The sequence below is a fragment of the Myxine glutinosa genome, chromosome 8, assembly GCF_964187855.1.
Source record: "Myxine glutinosa chromosome 8, kmMyxGlut1.1, whole genome shotgun sequence".
Classification (NCBI taxonomy): domain Eukaryota; kingdom Metazoa; phylum Chordata; class Myxini; order Myxiniformes; family Myxinidae; genus Myxine; species Myxine glutinosa.
This window is the reverse complement of record NC_136268.1, coordinates 87,073,442-87,089,223: the sequence shown is the minus strand read 5'-3', so window position 1 is coordinate 87,089,223 and position 15,782 is coordinate 87,073,442. Positions and strand designations below refer to the sequence as shown.

General features: G+C 46.6%; 1 protein-coding gene across 2 annotated transcripts in view; it reads right to left on the bottom strand.

The window, feature by feature from the left end:
* LOC137432677 (flavin-containing monooxygenase 5) overlaps positions 1-11,153 on the bottom strand; it is a 49,110-nt gene extending 37,957 nt beyond the window's left edge. The window contains exons 1-3 of one of the 2 annotated variants that reach the window (XM_068124766.2): positions 11,099-11,153; positions 3,549-3,616; positions 940-1,076 (exon numbers count right to left, since the gene is read on the bottom strand). In XM_068124766.2, coding sequence (XP_067980867.1) covers positions 940-1,076; positions 3,549-3,616; positions 11,099-11,130 — 237 coding nt within the window. In that variant the 5' untranslated portion in view covers positions 11,131-11,153. The remainder of the gene's footprint in view (positions 1-939; positions 1,077-3,548; positions 3,617-11,098) is intronic. The other variant, XM_068124767.2, reaches the window with a different exon arrangement.
* Positions 11,154-15,782: the final 4,629 nt, after the last annotated feature.

Below are 15,782 nucleotides of genomic sequence, written 5' to 3'. Positions count from 1 at the left end.
CCCTCAAACATCGCACAGCTGAAAGAATTCTGCATGGAGGAGTGGGCAAAAATTTCTCCCAGTCGATGTCAGAGACTGTTAGACAGTTATAAGAAACGCCTACTTGAGGTTGTTTCTGCCAAACCACCTATTGTTTGTTGTACTTTGTGCACTGGGCCTCCACTCACCTTCATTACTTGATATTATATATACATATATATATAGGTTGTTTCTGCCAAACCAAATACCACCTATTAGAGCCAAGGGTGTACTTACTTTTTCCACATGCGAAATTTGCATTTATGTTTATTTAAATGATACAATGGACTACAAAATGTAAATGTTTCATGATATTTGTTATATTATATCACCTTTATCTGTCAATATTGATGAAATGAAGATCAAATAGCTGTATGTTGAAATATGTTGAAAAAGTCAAAACTTTACATGGGGTGTACTTACTTTTTCACGTGACTGTATATATAATGTGAAATATTTTGAGTTGGATTATGGTACCCATGGTTTATACCTAATGTCTTTAAGACAAATATTCCTGCAGTTTACACACATTGGAATATCACATGGAAAGAAATGCCTGCTGTAACAGAATATGTACTGCATGTGCAAACAATAGATTCTGTCGTGGTTTGCAAGTGAGTGGATTAGAGTAGATTTAGGTAATCGGGGGTGAGGAAAGTGAAACACCAAAAGTAATCACCAGTCCAAGTTCCAGGTATTTACACATTTTACTTTTTAAATGCTTGGTTGCAAATTCACTTTTCCATCAATGGATAGTTTTAGGGAACTTCAAAACTATTAATATTATTTGCTCCGTTTGCCCATTGTACAGCTATTCCTTTGACCTCCTGGTACTTTGCCTTTCTAACCTCTATCATTCAGCTCTTTCATAAACCACATCCACGATTAAAAAACAGTTGATAGGTCAGTGGAGAAACTCACGCGGTACTTCCAGAGCCCCCCGATGTCATCACCCATCTCAAAGCAAGTGGGCTCCAATCCCTCATCGAGGCAGCATTTGATGGATGCGAGGCCACTTGGTCCAGCTCCAATGATGCACACTTGTTTCACCATGGTCACTGAAACAATGTGATAAAAGTTAATTCGTGCAATCATGGGCATGTTACTTCTTTATTACAGATATTATTGTTTCCATTGATGCCTTCTTCAAAAACATTATCTATGCTACAGACCATTACCAAATATATATATATATATATATATATATATATATATATATATATATATATATATATATATATATATATATATATCAAGTAATGAACGGCGGTTGGGAATTATATCCAATACGTCCATTTTTCCGTTCTCCAACCTAAAGCTTCGTCTTAAAAACAACGTTTCGGCCAGAAACCCAGCGTGCACTGGGCCTCCACTCACCTTTATCAAGAGAAATTCCTGAGTTTACCTCCTCCCAGATATACCTGGGGGAAGGGGTGGACCTATTCTGTCAACCAATGACAAAGCTGTGTAGCGAGACCTCGTGACCATTGACCGGTGATAGGCTTGTGTTGCCAGTGTTTTGTGCGTGTTTGAGCAGTGTATTGTGTTTTGTATTCCTTGTCGCCTGTGCCGGTTATGTCCCACTTTGTCCTTGTCCTCCTCCCAGCATCGGTGTCTCTCTGGAGTATTTATGAATGAGAGGTCCGTATGCCTGTGGTAACACCACAGTCTCCTCTGTCAAAGGTGCCCTCGTTTGGCCAGTGTGCCAGGCCTCCAGTATTCGCCTCCTGGCCCGGTTCGGGGATGCCGCCAGCACGTTCACATTGTCCCATAGAGGAACATGGCCCGCCCTTATTCCATGCTTGGCGATAGCAGATCTTTCTGGGTGATTACACTCAAAGGCCTTCTGGTGTTCATTAATGCGCTGGCCTAAGGTTCTTCTGGTCTCGCTCATGTATTCTCCACCACAGTCACATGGAATGGTGTATACTACACCTGTGCAGTCATTATTTTGTCTTTGAGTTGGTCAGTGCACGTCCCAAGGTGTATATCGGTTGGTAGTTAACCCGCACCCCGATCTGTCTCAAAATCCAACCAATCCTTTGGGCTACTCGTGGCACAAATGTTAGCACGCACAAGCCCTTAGGACTTAGGTGGTTCCTGTGGCACGTCCTGGGTTCTTGGAGCTGCCAGTACCATTTCATTTTTTGGGCAGAGGTGGTCTGGGTGGCCATTGGCTTTCAATACCCATTTGAGATGCTTGATCTGTCCTTTTGTCCTCCAAGGTGGACGATATATTCCTTGCCCTTTTTACGAGTGTATTCACCACAGCTCTTTTGTGGTGCGTTGGATGGCAAGTCGTAAAATCGAGGTAACGGTCGGTGTGGGTGGGTTTCCTATACATTGCGGTACTTAAGCTTCCATTTGGGTTCATGAATGATGTCATGCTGATTGGAAATCAACATGCTGATTGGGAAACGAGCATTTAAAGCACGATTAAAAGATAAACAGCACGATTGAGAAACGATTAAATTCAAAGCAATTTAAAAAACTCGATGAAAAATTAACTTGACACCTCTCATCACGAGCATATCCTGTAAACACACGCACAATTAACACACACATGAAGAGAAAGTTTAATGGTGCTACCACTCTGTATCTGCACCGGACTGCATTTAATTTCAGCATATAACCTATTGAAAATCCGAAGGGGGGTGCGAACCCCCTGAACCCCATCCCTATGGATCCACCTATGGTGCTGGAGCCACAATCCATGAGAAACATGAAAAAATGATTGTAATATTTCAGATGAGCTGGTGAGAAGAGGATAATGCAAATACTTCGGCAATGTCAGGAAATGATAAACCAAAGAGTTTCATTTATGCAGTTGAGGCTCATGGTAGAGAAAAAGAATAGTGTTAAGGTCGAAAGTTATGTTGGGTAAAAGGGAACCTGCTGGACAAGAATGCACAGGTATATCACAGGATGCTGTTAAAGGACTTCCAGAAGAAAAGAGGTACAGGGTCTCAGCATATGTAGAAAACCTCAAAGTTATAGAAATGGATGAGACCACAAGGATATGGTAGGAAGCAGCATTGAAGAGCAAGAGACAACAAACAAAGCTGGGAAGATAGCTATATAGCCAAGACAATAGAGAATGATTGAATGGAGGTGAGCAATAAGCGACTTCCTTAAATAAGCCTAAACAGGATGCTCATATTCCTGAAAAGGAAACATTTGGTAAATTGACTTCAATGCAATATTTGAAACATTTTGTCTTGTTTTAAGTATTTCTAAACAGGTGTCAAGGCTCATAGAGGAGCTGAATGTCAGAGGATGAAAGGGTCAGATCACTAATAACATGACTTCATCATAATTTTGTGTGAAGTCTGTGGCTGCTGGTTTGCATCATTGCTTGGAGCATGGCTGGGCCGCTGATGCAATGCCCCCTGCTGGTTCAGGCAGGATTTTGGAATGTATTCATAATGCAGGTGAATACTATCGTGTGACTACACTCTGGTGGACACCACAGGGTGACACGGAGGACAAAACGAGCTTTTAACTCCGAGGCGTTTTATTCAATGGCGGACCTTCGTTACACGCGAGGGAAAGGATGCCGAAGAGCTTAACTTCACGAGTCCACCCGACGTCCTGGACCCTGCAAAAAAAAAAAAAAAATCAACTCAAACCGATACGGAATTAAAATGTACAAAATATCGGATTTATTGAAGAAAATCTCTCTTGGACCCGATTGGAAAGAAAATGTCGGTAACAAAGTAATGCGCGATAAATTTAATTCCTAATTGGAGCGCTCCCAAACTGACCCAATTACAGACAAGGGATAAAATAACTGAAAAATAAATGTGTGTAGTTTGTGGCAATTAGCTCGAATCGGCTCTTGAATCTCGTCAAAAACCCCGTCGTGTCCTTGGTGGGAAAATGCGCTCCTTGGAGTGAACTAGGCCTCGCTGCACGTCCGCTCACTCCTGGCTTCGTCGAGAGCATAGTGAGCAGGCAGGGCCAGTTCACTCGTCATTCTTGCTTGGGAAACCGCTGTTCTCGATCTGAAATTCCTCCTCCTCACGATCACTATCAAGATGTTGGAACATGACCATTCGTGATGAATCTTCCTTGCGCAAGAGCCAATAAGCGACGTTTACTATGAGATCCAGAACGAAAAGAAGTGAGAAGAGAAAATGTCCGCCATTCCAATTACTTTGCACTTGAGGCTCTGACATCATCCCACTACGTCTCCGTGTCTGCTCCTATCAGCTAGTCCCATCTTACCAGTGCTTGTGCCATCAAATCCCGGTCCAATCACTGCTCTTCGGGGCGTGGCTCATGGCCCTGCCTGTGCGCAGTTGGTTGTCAGCGGTAGTACTTGATGCCTGGTTTCCAGTTGGTTTTTCATTAGTGTGGTTAATGGCCGATTTCTTATTAGGTGGGTGTAGTGCGGTGTCATAAGGAACACAGGAAAAGATTAGAGGCAATTACATACAGGGGATTAATTACCCATAATCCCTCGCTAATTAACAAACCCCACCCCTCTCATGGGGATGAAGATACAAGCTCTTCCACGACATATGGTCTTCAAAAATTTCCTACTTATTACATGGGGTTTCTTCTTCTTCACGACAGTCAGAGCACACTAATATATACACTCTACCTGACTCTGAGGTAATAATTGTCGACCCCCTACAAACGTAACAATACTTACATACTCTTCACAAAGGACACCGTGGGATATTTAACGTCTACTGACTAATGCCGGCAGACACGACATCAGTTTATCGTCTATCTGAGGGACGGCGCGCACACACATTGAAGAATCGCCCTGCTTGTGAAACACCGGGATGACCTTTCATAGCTGGGCCGAGATTCAAACCCAGGCTAGACAGCTTAGAGGTGAGTGTAAATACCTTGAGGTCATCCTGCCAGCCCCCAAAAGTTAAAAGGACAGGTCAATGGAAGACTGGTGATGTTAAATGGAACAAATAAGTTTGAGGATAGAACAGAGTGATGTTCCTCACTCCCACCAACCCCCCTTTCTACCTCCCAACCTTCCTCACTCCCCCCCCACCCGACCTCCTTTCCTAGCGCACACCCACCTCCATCCCTTGCTCCCCCAACCCCCTACCGAGCTCCCCTCAACCTAGCTCCCAACCTCAATTGCTCCCCCAACCCCACAACCTAGCTCATACCTTCCTTTCTCCCCTAACCCCACTACCTAGCTCCCATCCTTCCTCTCTAACCCCAACCCCACTACCTAGCTCACACCATTCCTCACTCCCCTCAACCCCACCCACCTAGCTCCCACCATTCCTCGCTCCCCCCAACCCCCTACCTAGCTCCCACCCTCCCTCACTCCCCCAACCCCACTACCTAGCTCACACCCTTCCTCGCTCTGCCCAACCCCCCCCCCCCCGACCAAGCTCCCACCCTCCCTCACTCCCCCAACCCCACTAACTAGCTCACAGCCTTCCTCACCCCCCCCCCCCACCCACCACCACCACCTAGCACCCACCCTCCCTCACTCCCCCAACCCCACTACCTAGCTCACACCATTCCTTGCTCACCCAACCCCACTACCTAGCTCCCACCCTCCCTCACTCCCCCAACCCCACTACCTAGCTCACACCCTCCCTCGATCCCACCCTCCCCCAAAACCTCCATCCCTCGCTCCCTATGAGTGGTATTTGCTCGTATTAAATAATGTAAGAAGGGTTCGAGTCAATGTAGATACGTAGATATACTCCTGTAGATACGCAGCCTGATCCCAGATCCCCTGCTGGTATAATTCCAAATAACAACATTTCGTTATCAAATTACTAGTGGATGTAAAATTTCTGTTTTACAACATGGACAATATCTTGATAATTATAAATTATCGTCTTGAAATCTTGAATATCATCGATATATTGAATAACATAAATCTTGAAATTATCTTGATATAAAGATCTTGATCATTATTCCTCCCGCCAGGGAGTAATGCATTCGATCGTGTGCGTCCGTGTGTGTGTGTGTGTGTGTGTTCGTATGTTCGTGTGTTTGTGAACAAGATATCTGGAAAAGTTCTGAACGGATTTGGATGAAAGTTGGTGGGATGATTGCCCTTGGGATAAGGAAGAATTGATTAGTTTTTGGTGAACCTCAGGATATTATTCCGGATCCAGGAATTTTTTTGGGAAAGATTTTTTTCTGTTTTACTGCATTAAAGCTTTTATTCTTATTCTTAAATGATGTTTTTCTCCTTTAATTCCGAGATATATCAAAATAAATTCTCTGTCAGTTAGGGCCTACTTTCTTTTTCATTTATTGTTTTGGGGAGAGGGGATGTTAAACAAAACGTATTATTCCAACTAAACCCACGGCGGGAGTATGCGCTCTACTGAGTGGCGTTCTAGTCTTGGCAATGCAATAATACACAGTTGGTTAAACCCATCTGTCTGGTCGGTGCTAACAAGTTAAAAGGGGCGAGGTTTCCGTTTTTTCGAAGCTGTCCACGCTCTCCACACTATCGAAGTTAAGTAATTGTTTCCATTTGTATTTTCATCAAAACTATTTATTTTATGGTGTGTGAACGTATAGTGTGTCCCTAGGAAGATTCTCATTGTTAATCTTTCATACCTGTATGAAATATCGTCGGTTAATTCGTGTCGTGTCTTTTGAGGCCTTGTACCTTGTCCGACCTTGAGGCTTTGTTTTTCTCTCAGTGGTCCATCTATTGTGCTCCAACTACTTTCGTTCACTGTTTTTTCCCAGTCTTTTCACCCCATACGTCCTTGTTTAAAATCTCAACTAAAAAACAAAAAAAATATTTCCTTCTCTGTTCTTATTCGTTGTTCTTATTCGTTCGTTCGTTCTTCGTGTTTCACCCACATTTCCCCAGATAGTTTTCACTGTTAAACTTTAAAATGTTTAAACTTTTCCCTGAAGTACTGTATTCTGTCGTGTATTATAACACCTTTTTCTTCTTCTTCTTTAAAAGGTTGCTTTCGACTTGCTCACCAAATCTATTCATTCCAAAAAAAAATTCCATCTCTTACAGTGCCTCATTCATACATTCCCGAAACTGTCCTGCTCTCCACCCCCCCTCCAGCGTCCTCAAACGTATTTTTGACTCGAAGGTCACAAGAAACTCATTTTGCAATAAATGTTCGTTTCCTATTAATCGTACACTTTCCAAAATCCAACCTCACCCCTCCCCTCCAAATCCTCCCATCACCCCTCCCCTCCAAATCTTCCCCATCACAAATCTTCCCAAATCTTCCCCAAATCATCCTCCAAATCTAACCCCTCCCATCATAAACTCCCCCCTCACCCCTCCCCTTCAAATCTCCCCACCCTCATTTCTTCTCCATTTCCCTCCTCTCACCCCTCCTCCTCAAAGCATCCTCCCCGCTTCTTCCCCCTTCCAACTCTCACCTCCATCTCCCCCAACCTTCTGCCTTGCTCTTCCCCCTCCTCAAATAACACCTCACTGTGCCTCACCCAATCACCATCAAACCTTTTGTCCGCCCCATCCTTCCCTTTCTCCGGGCTATTCTGAAATCTCTGACACACCTCCAACAGCTCTCCCTACCTCTTCCTCCTCTTCCACATCTTACCCTACCCCTCCCCCCCTGTTCTGTACCCGATGCCCCCCCCCCCTTCCTCTTCATTAACGGTATGGACCTCAAACATCCGGGGCCTTCGTTCAAACTTAACTGATCTCTCCATACAGGTTGCTTCTGACAAACCAGACTTGATCTGCTTAACAGAAACTTTCCTCCTTCATGATGTCTCTGATTCCTTAGTATCTCTCCCGGGTTACTCCCTCCTCTGGTATGATAGACCTGAGCCTCGTCCTGGAGGTGGGGTTGCTATCTTTATCAAAAACTCTCTTTCTCACTCGCCCTGCACTGCCCTCTCTCCACCTCACCCCGAGGAATACCTCTGGCTACAGCTTCCCCTTCGCTCCCACCTCTTGTTCATATGTGTGTTGTACCGTCCACCAAACAGTGATGACTCCATCTACATCTCACTGTCTGATAATATGGACCAACTTCTACCTACTCATCCCAACTCTCTCTTCCTCATATGTGGTGATTTCAATTGTCACCATGCCATTTGGCTGGGTGTGGGTACCTCTCTCACCAGCCATGGCTCCTCAGCAAAGGACTTCTGCGACTCACTGGGACTGACACAATCTGTCAATTTCCCGACCCGGATCTCAGTCAACCGAGCATCTTTTCTTCTGGACTTGGGTATGACAAACTTCCCTGGAAATGTCTGCTGCTCTTCTTCTGCTCCAATCGGCTCATCTGATCATGTGCTTGTTAAAGTGGACATCTCTCTGACCATTCTCAGGGAGCTGCCTCAGCGTCGACGAGTCTGGCATTTCACTCAGGCCAACTGGCTCGGTCTTCAAGCAGCCATCAATCATCTGGACTGGTCTCCCATCTCTACCACCTCTGACATCAACTCATCCTGGGAATTCTTCCAAAGTAAATTGCTCTCTCTCATGCACAGATTTATCCCATCTCGTCTTCAGTTGTCATACCCCTCCTCCCATCCATGGTACACGGAATCTTGTGGTGAGGCTGTTGCCCAGAAACAACTTGCCTTCATCTCCTGGAAAGCAAATCCAACGGAAGGAAATCTCATTTCCTTTCACAAAGCCCGAAACAAGTGTGTGTCCACCCTCAGGAGAGCCAGGAAACAATATCTCTCCATTCTCAAGACTGAACTCTCTTATCTGTCTCCCTCTTCCAAATCCTGGTGGTGTCTGGTCAAATCTGTTTCTGGTGTTTGTTCCCCCTCCATCCCCTCCCTTACCTCAAACGGCTACACAGCTGAATCCTCACGTGAAAAAGCTGAATGCCTCAACTCTGTGTTTGCCTCTAAATCTTGTGTCCCAAACCCATCCCTCTCTGTACCCACCATACCCAGCCGTACCCAGCTGCTCCTGGACTCTGTGTCCTTTCCTCCTGACAAGGTGGAAAAGTTTCTGTCAACCCTCGACTCCGATTCTGCAACTTGACCTGACGGCATCAGCCCACGGGTCCTAAAATCCTGTTCTTCCGCTCTTTCACTCCCTCTCTCTGTTCTCTTCACCCTCTCTTTTGCTCAAGGTCAGCTGCCATCTGCTTGGAAATCAGCCAACATCACTGCTTTACACAAAAAAGGTGCAAAAACAGATCCTAGTAATTACAGACCAATCAGCCTTCTCCCAATTATTAGCAAAGTCATGGAATCCATCATTGCTTCGGATATGAAATCTTTACTCTTCTCCAATGGCTTGATCTCTGATCATCAATTTGGTTTCAGACCAGGTCACTCTGCTCTGGACATGCTGCTTCTGCTGTCTCAACAATGGATGGAGGTCCTCAATGCCAAACAGGAAATCAGAGCTGTCTCACTCGATATATCACGTGCTTTCGATACGGTCTGGCACCCCGCTCTGCTCACCAAACTCTCCTCCTTTGGTATCCATGGAAATCTCCACGCATGGCTGGCGGACTTCCTCTCTAGTCGTAGTCAACGTGTGGCCCTGAATGGGTTTCTCTCATCTCCTCTTCCTGTTCAGGCTGGAGTTCCCCAAGGCAGTGTTCTGGACCCTGTGCTTTTCCGGGTCTTCATCAATGATCTCTCCGACTCTCTTGAAAATCCTCTCTATCTCTTTGCAGATGACTCCACTCTCTGCCGCTCCATTTCTCATCCCTAAGATCGGCAGTCTGCAGCCTCCTTACTCTCCGCAGACCTGGACAAAATCACAGACTGGTGAAACAAGTGGAACATGTCTTTCAATCCTGACAAATCTCACACTCTCCCTATGTCTCTCCGAAAAGACCGACTGGACAACCCTCCCATCTACTTTCTGAATAATCCTCTCCAAGAAGTTCTGTCACTCAAGCTTTTGGGTCTCACTATCTGCCATGATCTTTCCTGAGAAAACCACATTTCAAATCTGGCCTCCAAAGCCAGTCGCCGACTGGGCATCGTCCGTCGTGCGAAGTCCTTCCTTGGCACACCTGAGCTCCTCACCACATACAAGGCTTTCATCCGCAGCTCAATGGAATACTGCTCTCCCCTCTGGGCTGGTGCTCCTGCCTCACACATAGCTCGTCTTCACGCTGTTGAAACCAAAACGTTCAGAATCATTGGAATCTCCCGTGATGAAGCTACCTCCGAGGGCCTTTCACTTACTCACCTCAGGCAGGTTAGTGGTCTTTCTGTCTTCTACCGACTCCTCTCCGGCCTTGCTCCTCCAGCTCTCTCTGTGCTCTGTCCCCCAAATATTCCTAAAGGTCGCACAAGATCTGCCTGCAACCCTCTTATGGTTAAACTGCCAAAATCAAGACTCTCTGCTCACCTTCACTCTTTCATTCCTCTTTTCTTCCACCTCTGGAACAAACTCCCCCACTCCCTTCAATCCCACTCCTCCCTCCAGGTCTTTAAAACAGCTGTTCACCACCATCTCTTATCTTCCCCCATCCAAAACCTTGATCTCTTCTACCCCCACTAATTTCACCCCAAATCCTCTTTTTTGAAATACTAACTTCTTTCCTGGAAGTCATTGGTGTCCTTGTGTTTATAGTTCTGCCCCCCCCCCACCACCACTTCCCCCTCCCCCCCCACCACCACTCCCCCCCCAAGCCCTCTCCCTCCCACACATTCCCGATGTCCCTCACAAATGTTGTGTTTATGTCCTTCCCCTTCTCTCCCCATCTTGTCTACCGCTCCCCTTTTTATACACTTTGTTTGTTTGTCTGTTTGATTTGTTTGTGTGATAAATGTTAGCTCTTTCACGAGCCTCGATTATGTATCCCCAAAAAATAAAAAAAATAAAAAAACATTTCACTTACAAATTCTTCGCAACTTGTGAACTTCATTTTTAAAGGTTAATCGACAACAGCGATAAAAGCAAATAAACTTGATATTCAGCATTGACCCCCATTTAAAACGACCGCGCCCAATGGTGCCAATTGCAAACACAGGATCTGCATATTTTTTCCCCAACTCCAAACATCTTGCACGATTTATCCTTCAAACTCTCCCTTTCATCGATCACTTCATTCATTCAATCAGTCGGTCATGCATTAAACATTTAATTCCCTATAAGTTGCTGTTCTCTCAACAATCAGATTTTGACTCTCACCTGAACAACGTCACCACAACACACTCTTGCATGGACAAATCAACGAAAGCCGAAGCCCCCGCCCCCTTTATTTAAAACGTTTCCATTGGCTCGGCCCCTTGATTAGCATCTTCCCGCCCCCTCCCTGATAAAGGGGTCCCAATAGGAATTGGAAGTTCATGCAACCTTCTCCATCGGTATACAAATATGCTGGTTGATCATTCACTAGAAACAGTGAAGAAAAGTAAATAAGTCAGTGGTGAAGGGATAGAGCGAGTGCAAGAAGTGGTGAGGAGCTATAGTGAGTGTAGGCAGTGGTGAGGAGCTATAGTGGGTGTAGGCAGTGGTGAGGGGCTATAGTGAGTGTAGGCAGTGGTGAGGAGCTATAGTGAGTGTAAGCAGTGGTGAGGAGCTATAGTGAGTGTAGGCAGTGGTGAGGGGCTATAGTGAGTGTCGGCAGTGGTGAGGAGCTATAGTGAGTGACGGTAGTGGTGAGGAGCTATAGTGAGTGTAGGCAGTGGTCAGGAGCTTTAGTGAGTGACGGTAGTGGTGAGGAGCTATAATGAGTGTAGGAAGTGGTGAGGAGCTATCACGAGTGTAGGCAGTTGATGGGCTATATATAGCGAGTGTATGCAGTGGTGAGGAGCTATAGTGAGTGTAGGCAGTGGTGAGGAGCTATAGTGAGTGTAGGAAGTGGTGAGGAGCTATAGTGAGTGTAGGAAATGGTGAGGAGCTATAGTGAGTGTAGGCAGTGGTGAGGAGCTATAGTGAGTGTCGGCAGTGATGAGGAGGTATCGTGAGTGTCGGCAGTGGTGAGGAGCTATAGTGAGTGGAGGCTGTGGTGAGGGGCTATAGTGAATGTCGGCAGTGATGAGGAGGTATAGTGAGTGTCGGCAGTGGTGAGGAGCTATAGTGAGTGGAGGCTGTGGTGAGGGGCTATAGTGAGTGTCAGCTGTGGTGAGGGGCTATAGTGAGTGTCGGCAGTGATGAGGAGCTATAGTGACTGTAGGCAGTGGTGAGGAACTATAGTGAGTGTAGGCAGTGGTGAGGAGCTATAGTGAGTGTAGGCAGTGGTGAGGGGCTATAGTGAGTGTCGGCAGTGATGAGGAGCTATAGTGAGTGTAAGCAGTGGTGAGGAGCTATAGTGAGTGTAGGCAGTGGTGAGGGGCTATAGTGAGTGTCGGCAGTGGTGAGGAGCTATAGTGAGTGTAGGAAGTGGTGAGGAGCTATAGTGAGTGTAGGAAGTGGTGAGGAGCTATAGTGAGTGTAGGCAGTGGTGAGGAGCTATAGTGAGTGGAGGCTGTGGTGAGGGGCTATAGTGAATGTCGGCAGTGATGAGGAGGTATAGTGAGTGTCGGCAGTGGTGAGGAGCTATAGTGAGTGGAGGCTGTGGTGAGGGGCTATAGTGAGTGGAGGCAGTGGTGAGGGGCTATAGTGAATGTCGGCAGTGATGAGGAGGTATAGTGAGTGTCGGCAGTGGTGAGGAGCTATAGTGAGTGTAGGCAGTGGTGAGGGGCTATAGTGAGTGTCGGCAGTGATGAGGAGCTATAGTGAGTGTAAGCAGTGGTGAGGAGCTATAGTGAGTGTAGGCAGTGGTGAGGGGCTATAGTGAGTGTCGGCAGTGATGAGGAGCTATAGTGAGTGTAAGCAGTGGTGAGGAGCTATAGTGAGTGTAGGCAGTGGTGAGGGGCTATAGTGAGTGTCGGCAGTGATGAGGAGGTATAATACAGGTAACAAGAATCAGCTACTTAAGAACATAAATAAATCAGACTAAGGGTCTTTAGAATCTTGTTCAAGTCGTTGGCAGTGGCTGTCATGAAACTTATCAAGCGTTAACATGTTAGCCAAAATGTGTGCAAACATTTCATTGAAACTACAGCAAATGGATGTCGGCTACATTGTATGAACGACATGTGAATTTTGTCGAGTCACTCATCTTCATTTCCCGAAGATAGAGACAGGTGAAGGTGATCATCAGTGTCGCAATCACCGTCAATCTCCATTTCATCATGGAGTTGCAGACCCTCAAAGCAGACAATATCGCAGGAAGCATCAAATAGCTCCCAACCCTCTTCTGGAGATTGATGCATTTGTTGCTCATCAGAATGTGCCCACGTCCTTGTCACAAATGCTGATGGCCGCACATGGAGAAGGAACTCGGCTCCACATGGTGGAAAACTTCTGGCAGCGATCCCCTTCAATTTGCCGAGTGCATTCTGGGATTTCTTGGACGGACCTTGTCGAATGCAAGAAACCGAGCGCAATTCGATGAGGCGTCATTCCTGAAACCGTCCATGCTACACGTCAATGTCTCAATGGTGTCCAGTGCAGTTTCGTTGACGTTCTTCTCGCAGGCCAAAGTAGCCAACGCCTCCTGGAATTTCTCCCTCGCCTCCAGACAGGTTTCTGACCGAACCAGTCGAACCACTTTGTGCAGGTGGAAAAGGAGTACGACAGCAATATCGGTATCTGAAGCCCTCACAACGACGTTGCCACTGAATTTTGAAGCCGTCATATTTCCCACGATGTGGAGACGCAAGCATATATCTGCTTCTTTATAGTTGCTTGATAGGACCTTGACCTCCTCTGTGACGATACGATTGCTCATTTGAATAATCCGGACCACATTTGTCATCATAAGCAATGAAACCCCGGCGATTTGAGATCATGGCTCCGTGTTCACTTTTTGCCCACTCTCTTAATAAGAGGTCGGGCAGTTGTTGCTAAAAGAGGGCAATGTCAAGGCATCGCTTCGTTTAGTTTTGGATGAGCTTGTTCTAGGTCAGTGATGGAGGAGACTATGTCATCGGAGCCTCTCTTCTTCCGTTCTACATCCTTGATTGATGGAGTGGCATCGGTACCAAATACTATGTCAATCTGCCGATGACATGGAGCAGTGATCTGGATCAGGTTGCATCGAGCAAGGGGGGCATGGATTATTATTTTTTTGCATACAAGATGGCCGCTCGTGTAAGAGCTAACATTAATCACAAAAATACAAACTGACACATAAAACATAAGATAAAGGGAGCGGGAGACAAGATGGGGAGAGAGAGGGAAGCACACAAGTACAACATTTGAGAGCAGGGACATCGGGAGATCTGTGGGAGGGGGAGGGCTTGGGGGGAGGAGGCATGGGAAGGAGGGGGGAGGTATAATGATAATCATGCTAAACTAGAAAAGGGGAAATAATTAATTTCCTTACTGTCAATGGTGCTGCTGTTAACCTATCCGCCCACGCAGTAGGAAATGTTTTGTGTGTGGGGGCCAAGTCAAGGGATAACCTTTTTGTTTTGTTTTTACAAATAGGTCTCATCAGCCCATCCGCCGCGCGTCAGTAAGAGACGGCCGGGTTTGTAATCGCTTCTGTGTTTCTTTATTTATCATTGAGCTTCAATGTGTCTGTCCAGCCCATAACCTTGCTTTACCATTTGAGCTTTTGTCATAAAATATTCAATAAACCTTCATTATGAAAATATGGAGAACACCAATTCATAAATCAATTCAGCTGTTGCTTTCGTCAAGTTTAGTTCGAGTCCAAAGTGGATGCGGACGGGATTTGCATTTTCAGATGCTATATATTTCCTAATGTTGCTCATCATGCAACATTTTGTTGATTTTAAACACAGAATTCTCATTAATGTGAAACATTTGGAAGTGCGAACGTAGAAAACTGCTTCGGACAGCGGCCCCGCCCACAACGGCCTCACTCATCTCCGCCCACAACTGCCTCACTCGGCCCCACCCACAGCGGCCTCGCTCAGCCCCGCCCACAGCTGCCTCACTCATCACCGCCCACAACGGCTTCACTCGGCCCCGCCCACAACGGCCTCACTCATCTCCGCCCACAACTACCTCACTCGGCCCCACCCACACTGGCCTCGCTCAGCCCCGCCCACAGCTCCCTCACTCATCACCGCCCACAGCGGCCTCACTCAGCCCGCCCACAACGGCCTCACTCCTCCACCCTTAAGTCACATAGTCTTTCAAATATGCTGGTCGCACAATGCGTCGAGAAGAAACACGCAGGCATTGAGCCGTGGACACGACAGGTGACGGTGAGGCATTGGACACAGATGACGGCTCCCCACCAGACACCAAACTAGGCTCAACCAACACCTGAGGAACATGCACACTACTCTCACTGCAAATGAGCATGCGGCTCCACAGATGGATGGGCAGCTGGCCGAAACGTGGTCACGGGCACCACAATGGATGAGGGAATAATCGCATGGCGGAACGGAATTGGTTGTGTGTGAATGACCGGACCCGCGAGCCAACAACTGATTCACATGCTGTTTCCAGATAAGTCCGGCCGAAGTACGAACAAGGTAGTTAGCCGGACCGAAAACTCGGACCACAACAGCCGGCACCCATTTCTGTCGGTGTACATAATCCTGTGCCATAACTGGCTGGTCCACCGTGAATGAACGAACATTCGTTCATTCACGGTGGACCAGCGGACCAGAAAGTCATCTACTTTCTCAACAATCCTCTCCAAGAAGTTCTGTCGCTCAAGCTTTTGGGTCTCACTAGGTCTCACCACACTCCCATGATCTTTCTTGGGAAAACCACATTTCCAAGCTGGCCTCCAAAGCCAGTCGCCGACTGGGCATCCTCCGTCGTACGAAGTCCTTCCTTGGCACACCTGAGCTCCTCACCACATACAAGGCTTTCATCCGCAGCTCAATGGAATACTGTTCTC